The 10,202-nt window shown below is 36.5% G+C and overlaps 1 protein-coding gene across 1 annotated transcript; it reads right to left on the bottom strand.

Annotated features, from left to right (window-relative positions):
• Positions 1 to 10,202, bottom strand: LOC140058296 (calcium-activated chloride channel regulator 1-like). The gene is made up of 10 exons (XM_072103860.1): positions 10,014 to 10,202; positions 9,000 to 9,294; positions 8,414 to 8,691; positions 6,273 to 6,518; positions 5,732 to 5,956; positions 4,909 to 5,208; positions 4,076 to 4,303; positions 3,382 to 3,814; positions 2,869 to 3,096; positions 1 to 1,196 (listed from the first exon to the last, which is right to left on the bottom strand). The coding sequence occupies exons 1-10, from the start codon at positions 10,200 to 10,202 to the stop codon at positions 1 to 3; spliced, it is 3,618 nt and encodes a 1,205-aa protein (XP_071959961.1).

The raw sequence follows: 10,202 nt of genomic DNA, 5'->3' as shown, positions 1-10,202 counted from the left end.
TTAAATATCTTCAAAACTTTGACTTGACGTCATTTCCTGTCCGCTTTCTGGGTCAATGTCAACTTTGTTCTTCTTTCCTATAAACTTGATAATTCCAAAGACAGCTAAAGAAATTAAAGCAATACCAACAACAGCACCGAGAGACGCCCACAACGCTGTTCTATCTTCATTTTCGGGTGGCTGAGCAGTTGCTTCGATGGGTTCAGTGCTTTTTGTAGGAGATGTTGGAATAGTAGGGTATTGTGTACTGTCTGTATGATTAGTAGTGCCATTCATAGTTGTCGTGGTATTTGAACTTAAATCAGTTGTAGTAGTGGAGTTATTGGCAGGGATAGTGACAGGCACACTTGTAGGATGTTTAGAATTGGTAGCCTGGCTTGTGCCAGCTAATGTATTCTTGGTTGTTAAAACGTCTGTTGTAGACATTAACGTAACTGTGTTGGAAGTTGGTACGGTTGTTAATGTAGTCGCGGACGGGGACATCGTGATTGTAGTAGGTTTGCTGGTAATTGATTCGCGACTTGTCGAGTCAGGTGTCTCTGTACTTGCTAGAGTAGTTGGGCTGCCTGTAGTAAATTCATGACTTGTCGGCTCTTCGGTCTCCAAGCTTGTCTGAGTAGTCGGGTTTTCTGTTGTAGGATCTAGTGATGGAGTCGTGTTTTCGAGAGTAGTAGTGTAGCTTACAGTGTGGTTTACGGCTGTTGAATCTGTAGGAGTGGTAGTAATAGTAGACGTTGTGGTTTGAGTAAAATACGTAGGCCCAGTAGATCTGTCACTCCTGGTTAGGCCTATAGTCCAATCGGTAGATGAAATAGCTGTTGTAATGGCATCTGCAGTAACATCCGTAACTGTTTCAGTAACTGTTTCAGTAACTTTTGTTTTATCAGCAGATGTTAGAGACACAGTTGTTGAATTTACCATATAAGGAATCGGCGGTATGTATTGCATATTTGCCGACACAATGTTAGAAACATCACCGTAATTACTTGCTTCATCCTGGGCTCGAATAGCAAAAAAATATGTTTGATTGGCCCCTCGTGTTGGCACTCTCAACCCTATTCTTTCAACAACACCGGCTGGTCTAATTATTGTTATATCCCCTTCAATGACGTCATTGTTATTGATTTCACGCGCATTTGCGAAATTTGTAAGCAGTTCGGAGAAACTGTTTGCCATTTTAAGTTCGTATTTAGTTGCTAGAAAATAAGGAAAACATAAGTTAACATTATAAATTGAAACTAAAACAGATCAACGGTACCAAAATGAAGAAATAATATCATATCTGACTCTCACGTGTGATAATGCAGATCAATAGCCTGGGTGCAGTACAAATTTTGCGGGAAAAAAGTATAGGACAATTTTTTATATTTTTTACTAATAGAGTATACCATATAGAATGTCAGAAAAAAAATCCCCATCCCAGGGTCTTGGGGAAAATTTTTTACGGCACTTTTAAATTTTGGCCTATATAACACACACAAATGCCTATTAACACACACAATTACCTATATAGGGGATAGGGAAAATCAATTCAGGTTTTTTTGACTTGGAGTTGTGTTATGATGATAAAAGTTAGCTGAGGATTACTTTAATAAATACTTCTCATAGTAGTTGATAAATCGAGTCGATAACAATGACATCATCATGCCAGAATCCAATATGGCGTCCAATTTGGGCGGGAAAAACAGGGTATTGCTAAACCCCGCAAGCCCCCGAAAACCTCCAAAAAACATAGCAAACCCCACCGAACCAACATAAAATTGATTGAATCATGTAGTGTACAACCCACTGGGTATATCCATGTAAAACAAATATTAAATTTCTGCTGTTAACTACTTATTTTTTGAGGTAAAACATAATTTTTTTTGGTAAAAAATGATTGCTAATTTTTAACCAAAAAATTATGTTTTATCCCCAAAATAAGTAGTTAACAGTAGAAATTTAATATGGTATATACCCAGTGGGTTGTACACTCCATAATTCAATCACTTTTATGTTGGTTCGGTGGGGTTTGCTATGTTTTTTTGGGGGGTTTGCGGGGGTTTGCAGGGTTTAGCAATACCCTGCTTTTTCTCACCACATTGGACACAATATTGGATTCTGGCATAATGATGTCATCGTAACGACTTGATTCATCAACTACTATGTGAAGTAGTTATTAAAGTAAGCCTCTAGCAATTTTAATCCTTAAAACACAACTGCAAGTAACAAAAACCGTTAATTGATTTTCCCTATCCCCTATATATAAGTATCTGTGTATGTTAATAGGAATTTGTGTGTGTTATATAGGCCAAAATTTAAAATTGCCGTAAAAAGTTTTCCCCAAAACCCTGGGATGGGGATTTTTTTTCTGACATTCTATATGGTATACTCTATCAGAAAAAAAAAATTTTCCTATACTTTTTTCTTGCTAATGTGTATTTTAACTGTTCTGCACCCAGGCTATTATAGTTTAAACCAAAACTGCATTCATATACAATTTGTCGATAGAGGGCCGGTAATATCCGATAGGGGGCAGCCTACATCCAGTTTAGGCTATAAACAAATCTTGGTGTCAAATTTCAGACATGCAGGCTGGTTCTGAAAACTAAATAATGTGTTGCATCGAGAAGCATCTGTGCTGGCTCTGGTTACTCTGTAGTTCTACCAATATTTAGGCATGTTTTAACGATCGCTCCTATTATACGCGCAGACTGTATACAACACTTTGTGTAACGTGCATTGGTAATGGCTCGTAAGTCTTAGCACAAGAAAGAGAAAAAGAGAGAATGGAGCGATGGTGAAGATAAGGGTCGGGGAAGTGGGAAAGTTAGAGGTAGGGGGATTGTTGGAGGAAGTTAATTTAAATATTTATGCACATGCACATACCATTTCCTGTATCTAGATCGTCTCCCACTGCCGTCCATTGTATTACAACTTTCTGTTCTGAATACGAAGTTGCAAGAACTCTGAGATCGATGATCTTCGATGGAGATATGACATCGGTTGTCGGTGGTCTGTTGACATAACCTGTTACCTGTATAACTCCGCCTGAAGCACTGCGTGAAAACATTTCAGTCGGAACAAAAACTGGTAATTCTTTATTCGTCGTTGAATCTAAATAATAATTGACAGCTAATTGTAAGGGTTGTTTTAAATGTAAGTAGACTTCTTTTAGTATGTCTGATGTAGGCCTACACTGTGATCCTAGGCCTACATTTGAGATGATCTGATACCGGTGTTTTTTTTTTGTGTCTGACTTTTTTATTTAAACTTATTTATGCAATTGATTTTGTAACTATGAACGTTCGTTTTCAAAATAAAAGTAAAATGAATGAATTAATTAATGATAGACCTAATGGACGACAGGACATATTCATGTAAATTTTAAAGTATTCTGACCTGGATTGATTGGTAGCGATCCCGTTGCTTTAGCCATGTTAACAAAAGCTGAATTTGTTTCCGGACTTTTGACTTTTACGGAAACACTATAGCGACCGTTTCCACATGCGTCCAAAAAATAACCACAATATATTCCATCATCTTTGGTGACATCTGCACCTGCTCCATTATCAAATAGTAATAATTCTACCGTCTGACATGAATTTGAACTTTCAACTTCAACAAATACATCAGCACCTACTACGGGTAAATAGCACTTGGTAACAGCTACGCAGATTATTGTGTAGGGCTCTGTGGTGTAATCAATCGAAGGGTCACCTATGAGTGGGACGACTGTTATAGGGCAATTGTCAGCAGTCTGGGGACTTGATTGTACATTCACTGTGACAGTATCGGTACTAGGGCTTTTGATGCTGAAATCCCATATTCCATCCTATATTAAAACACATTTTTTAAAAAATCATATTATACTGTTGATAGAGTATTAATTAGGCCTGTTGGCAGGCACTACGATTTTGGATCAATTAGAGAACATTTGAGAAAATAAGACTTCTAATAACTGAAAAATTCGCTACAGGTAATCAACTTATATTGTCCACTGTATTTCAAAACCTCTAAGATATTAAATATCTTATTGGCCTACTATAAAAATGTAATAGGTCTAGCAAACACAGATGTAATATTCACCTCTTACCTGGGCAATATTCGGAATCTTAATATTGATCGTCTTTAGCGACAGGTCAACCTTTTGTAAACTTTGATCAACTAAATTCCCGTCCGGTGATGTAAGAGTTACTTGAATGCTGTATGAGTTGATCCACGAGAAAGAGAAAACTGTGTCTTTCCCTAGATCTGAATCAACAATCACAGATTCAACGCTTGAAAATGATCCACCAACTGTAGCTACAGCATCGCTGTGAAGCTAAAATGTTGTATAACTGATTAGAGATCATTAAGAAACAAAGTTTTAAAAGTTGGTCTCTGTCTAAGCCAATAATAATAAGCTCCTCGAACTTCCGGTGAAGAAGTGGGCATTAACATTTTTTTAAATATAAAATACAAGGTAGAGGTTGAGATATATAAGTAAAAAACAAATAAAACCAAAGTCATATGTTCAGGTCATGTTAGTAGAGTAATGCTTGGTTCCCACTAGAGACGCAACGCAAGTACGTAAACTCGGCGTAACTTTATTTGACCAATTGATAGAATATTTAAACTGTCGCTTGTCATTGGTAAACTCGCCTATTGGGAACCAAGCTTAAATTGCACATTACTCTGCCCTCAATGAATGGATATTTCATTCTCTTGAATCGCATTATTGAGACAGTAAACTTTATTTAAAACAACCATAGGCTTACCAAGGCAATCTAACAACAGGATTAAAGGTTTTATGTTTGGTTACGACACGATCAGTTCCACGCACCTAAGCAGAAACCGGGGAACAATGTACTCTTGGCAAGGCGAGCTCAACATCCTGTTGTTATATTGCCTTGGGTTCACACAATTAGATAACAAACATATAATAACCATTATTGGGAGAGGCTGAGAGCTTTGATCCGGTCGGCTTGTAACAGTTGTTTCAAAAGCACTATTAAGAACAGATATATCTTCAATGTCGTTAAAGTAAAATGCAATTCCGCCCGATACATCACTAAGATTTTCAAGATTAGGATCGGCACTGCTAGAGAAGGCAATAGTGTCTACGACGACGCCTGCGTTTTCTACGTCATCAAGAACATCATTGATATCAGGTAGGGCGTTGTTCATTCCATCCGTTAGTAAGAGTAGTGAACCACCTTTTGCAGTTTGTATACCACGCGAAAGCACCTATATTGAAGAATTAAAAAAGATTCACCATAATATGTTTCACTTTCAAGTATAACTATTGTGTACGGTAATGGTTCACTTCGCAGTTAAATCATAACAAATATTTAAAACTGGTTGTATCAATTTACAAACTAGGAAAGGCCCATGTGAAGATTAATTCAGAATATAGGCCTACTTTAACTAACAACCTCAAACTAAATACTATTATAATGCACAGTTCTCATAAGATGTTGCACACAGAAAAATGAAAAAAAAAAAACCGTTTGTGCACATATTCAGTTCTATAATGGTGGTTTAAAATTAGGCCTCTGACTTTACACACCCTGCCATTAGTTTGGATATGAATTGAAAACAATCGCACATTGCTGTTAGGTGACAGACTGCTCATTCTCTGAATGGTCTTAAACGTGCCGTGCATATGAAATGCATAAAAATACACAAAATAAAAACACAATATGCACATCCATATTATTTATAGTTGCCTAAGCGTTTCCTAATGAGTCTCTGAACATGACATTGTTACCTTAATTCCTTTTAGCACACCAGACCCTATGGATGTACCACCAGTAGCAACTGTTGGCAATACTGCCACCAGAGCTTCACGAGAATTATCATCAGTTATTTCTACCAATTCGGATAAAACCTGTGCATAAGTTGAAAAGTGAACGATGCCAACATAACTTCCACTATCAATGGTATATAACAGATAATGTGTTGCTGATTGTCGGAGTTGCTGAATCCTGTCGCCCTTAAATATAGAGAAAATTAATCAAGCAAATACTATAGAAACGGTATTGTATATATGTTTTGACTCCATTTATTGGGGTCTTTAATATGTAAGTTTCATCTCTTCGTGGCAAACCTACTGTGCTTGCTTACACAACGTTTTGTACTATTCCTTATAGAAATATATCATCTATGATGATTTCTCACATCTATGATTATATGAAATAATCTGGTGTAGTAAAGGAAGTAACATATTTCTTATTTACAATCATATTCCCTGACGTATCCAACACTATAATCTGGTGTAGTAAAGTAAGTAAAATATGTATTATATTTACAGTCATACTCCCTGACGTATCCAACACTAACACTACACGTCGGTCTGTCGGTTGCATAAGTGTGAACGTTGGTGTCGTATCGACATATCCAGCCACAGGTTGGTTGACACCGCCTTTGAAATCTTGTGTTCTTAGAATTATATCCCACGCACTTCTTGAACCACACATTGTATTATGTTTATGAGGCAGCTCAACATCATGATAACCCAGTGGGTCTGACGGGTCACTGTGACAGAACGACGTGACCTAAAAATTGAAATTTATTAAAAAACGAACGTAACAAAAATGGCTATGCTACCAGTCAAAAGAGCGGCAAAATTTACTACGGAATATCTGTTAAGAGAGCAATAAAACCGTCGCTTTTTATGTTCATTGGGTCGCGTGTTTGACTCCTATAATATGATAAATATTGGGGTTTTTTTTCAAATGTGTGAAGATAACTAATTAAAGTGGAGCTACACTCAGACTTTCTCAGCTTATATCATGTTTAAGTATGTTTAATTGAAAGTGATTGCATAAAAAAAACCAGGAAAATACGGAAATATTTTCCAAAAACTCATTTCTAAAAAATCGGTCAGGAAATAGTGTTTTTTAACACATTACAGTTTTTCAGTAACTTAGGGGTTATTAGTTTACAATACGTCGCAAAACGCGTTACACTTAGCGACTGACGCGTTTTAGTCGCTGGTCAACGCATTGATGAAATGTCTCCCCTTTGGTAAATTATGTGTCGAAAAATGGGGAATAAATTTTATACACACAATTAATACGATTTGTTTAGGCCTAAGTAATATTTCCGATAAGAATGTCAGTATAATTTACATGTAACCTCATGATTTTCACTGTACAACAACAGCATAATAATCTTATCAGATTGCTTTTAACTTTAAGCTAGGGCTAGGCCTAGCTCAGCCGTCTGCTCAGCCTAGCTAGCCTTGAATTTTTGTCTAGAGGCCTATGTATTCATAGGCATGGTCGTTTCGCCCCATTTATCGTTCCTGGGTTTTCTCGCACATTAAGAATTGTGAAACACAAAATCCTATAGTATACAGAACAAGAGTAGTAAAGAGTAGTAAAGCGATGTGCAAGCTTAGACCTGACTGAAAAGCAACTATTCAGGCACCCTATCATGGCCCATGGGTAGGCCAAGGTCGGGTGCCAGCAAAACAAACTTCACTGCTGTCAGCCTAGCCTAGCTAGAGGCCAAGCAGCATCGGTACATACCTACACTCTAGTAGGCCTAGCTTTATTGAATATATAGCCACGTCTTTCTCAAATCTCGTTAAATTTGACATTTTAGTAATAGTCTCATAATCACATTATTACACTGTGAAACATAATAGGGTCACATTCAGAATGTTTTAATATACTTTTCGCCCGTCAAAAATAACATCGCGACAAAATAACAGATCGCCAGCTGCAGTAGTGTGATTGTGAAAAATGTCACGTGATCGTACTCCCTAGCAAAATAAAAAACCCAATTGGACCCGAACGGGGGAAAGTGTCTATTTACGCAAAATTGCGCAATGTATACGTGATAAAAATACCAGAAATAGAAAGATCTGGAAAAATTACATCAATATACATTTTACATTTTTTTTTTGGTGAAGAAATGAATTTTTTAGGATTATTCAAATATACCCCCCTTTTGCATGTAAAATAATAGGAAATTACAAGGTATCCCCCCAAAACGCAAAAAGGCGTGATTTTCAAGAAAATCGTACTCATTGAAAAAAAATTCAAAAAAATATGAAGTATAAGGGATGATATTTTTAAATAATAGTTGAAATATATGAAAAATAGTAATTTTCTGGGTGGAGCTCCACTTTAAGGGTTTAAGATAACTTATCTGGTAAGACGAATCAAGTATAGTAATTCTTTCCCACATGTTGAAGCAACGTAAGAACCAATCGCGTCGTGATTGGTCAAATTACATGCATTAGACTTACGTTCTTGCGTTCAGTTCAAGTGTGAACTAAACTTATGTTTATTATATATAGTATAAAACTAATAATTTTTTGAGGAGTAACAACCAATAACACTTCGAAGAAATCAAACCTGTATTCAATGGGAAACACGAAGAACACATATTTTTTTTCTTCTGAAATGACTATGGTAATATAACAGTATTAAAGACTTACCGAGTCTATGAATTGGCCATACATATATGAAGCCGTAGCAGTTTGATTGTTAGTATCTGGAGAGAACACACATCCACTCTCATAGACACCAGTCTCGGGATCCAAATAACATTCGTCATCCGTACCGTTCTTTTTATATTGACCTTTGACCGTAAGCGAACATCTGGTGGCTTCGATTTTGTTGTTGGAATGTTTATAGAAATTGGGAGTATCCTTGGTAGGATACTCATCAAAGAGGCCCCACTGAAGATGACCCCATTCGTGCACCAACAATTTGTCTAAATGGAAACAAAAAAACAATGTTAAATAACTTTACATTTCTATTGTGCATATAATCATAAATAATATAGATTATTTGACCATTATGTACTGTACGTCTGTGCATAACATGTGGATGGAATACTGAAGTATAGGCATATATTATGTAATTGTATCTTTCTGTGTCGTGACTGTTGGTTTAACCTTATGGGAAAATGCGTATGGAAAAAGTGTTCCCGATCCTGGCGTGATTTATTCTAAATATTCTACCTCTAGACAACATATCAAGTCCTTGTTGAGATACAACTTATAAAAAGAAACAACTTACCCACTGGACCCCACATTTTCTCGCTGTCTATCTTATTAAGTATAAAATTTGGTGTTAAATGAATATATTCTCCCTTATGTCCACAAAGGCCAGGCTGCTGTGTGTACGGGTTGTCATCATATCGTTCATTCGGGAGGTCGATCACAATATTAGCTACACTAAAACTCTCCGTTTTAGGCAATATGTAATTTGCATTAGCTGGCCATGTTTTAGGAACTAAAATCGTAATGGTTTCCCAGTAGGCCCGTCTGTTGGTCGCCTCAAACAGTCTTCGCGATCCGTCGGTGAATAAATCCTATAACATAAAAAAACAACAGTACTTTAGTTATTGAAAGTTTAATAAATGTAACTCACTTCGAGAACATTCCATTAACAACACAAATCCATTAAAAAACAACCTCCATACAAAAAAATAGGAGGAAACTATTACAAGATTTGCATGGTTCAGAGGCTATTTAAATGAAATCACTAAAGATCAGAATTTGTTTCGGGGACACTTTACGCTGACTCTTCCAAGACTTTCCATCAACTGGCTGGTTCAACCTATTATTGTTATACTAAGAATTAGCGTAAGCCCAAACTCTTAAAAGATCGAGAATTTAGATTTGCACAAATTAAACTTGATGAACCATTTATAACTTAATTCCGGGTTGTAGCAGCATTGTCGAGTCTGATCAATTTTTTTGATAGCGACATGCAATCGTTCGCTGGGGGAAAAACCAACAATTCCCCGTTTTTAGATAACCAAACCTACAATCGGGGACACTTTAACCTCTTTTAAGACTCCATAAACTGGCTGGTCTAACCTTTTTTTATTATTAAGAATTAGCGTCAGACCAAACTCTTAAATGATTGAGAATTTAGTTTACATGACCTGGATGAATCATTTAAAACTTAATTCCGGGTAAGTTGTAGCAGCATTGTCGAGTCTGATCTTTTTTTTAATAGCGACATGCAATCGTCCGCTGGGGAAAACCAACAATTCCCCGTTTTTAGATAACCAAACCTACAAACCTTTATTCTATCAATAATAGTCGTATCAACTGGAACCTTTTTGTTGATAGCAATAATAAGATTTTGGTATCTGTTGTCAGTCAGCACAACTTCATTCCGATTTGACGAAGAAGAAACGTTAACACATAAGAAGAATATATACAATATAAATGTAATTCTTCGGAACGATTGTAGTCTGTCGATATCCAT

This window comes from Antedon mediterranea, chromosome 9 (assembly GCF_964355755.1).
Source record: "Antedon mediterranea chromosome 9, ecAntMedi1.1, whole genome shotgun sequence".
Lineage (NCBI taxonomy): Eukaryota > Metazoa > Echinodermata > Crinoidea > Comatulida > Antedonidae > Antedon > Antedon mediterranea.
The sequence above is the reverse complement of the archived record's forward strand: the minus strand, read 5'-3'. Positions and strand labels throughout refer to the sequence as shown.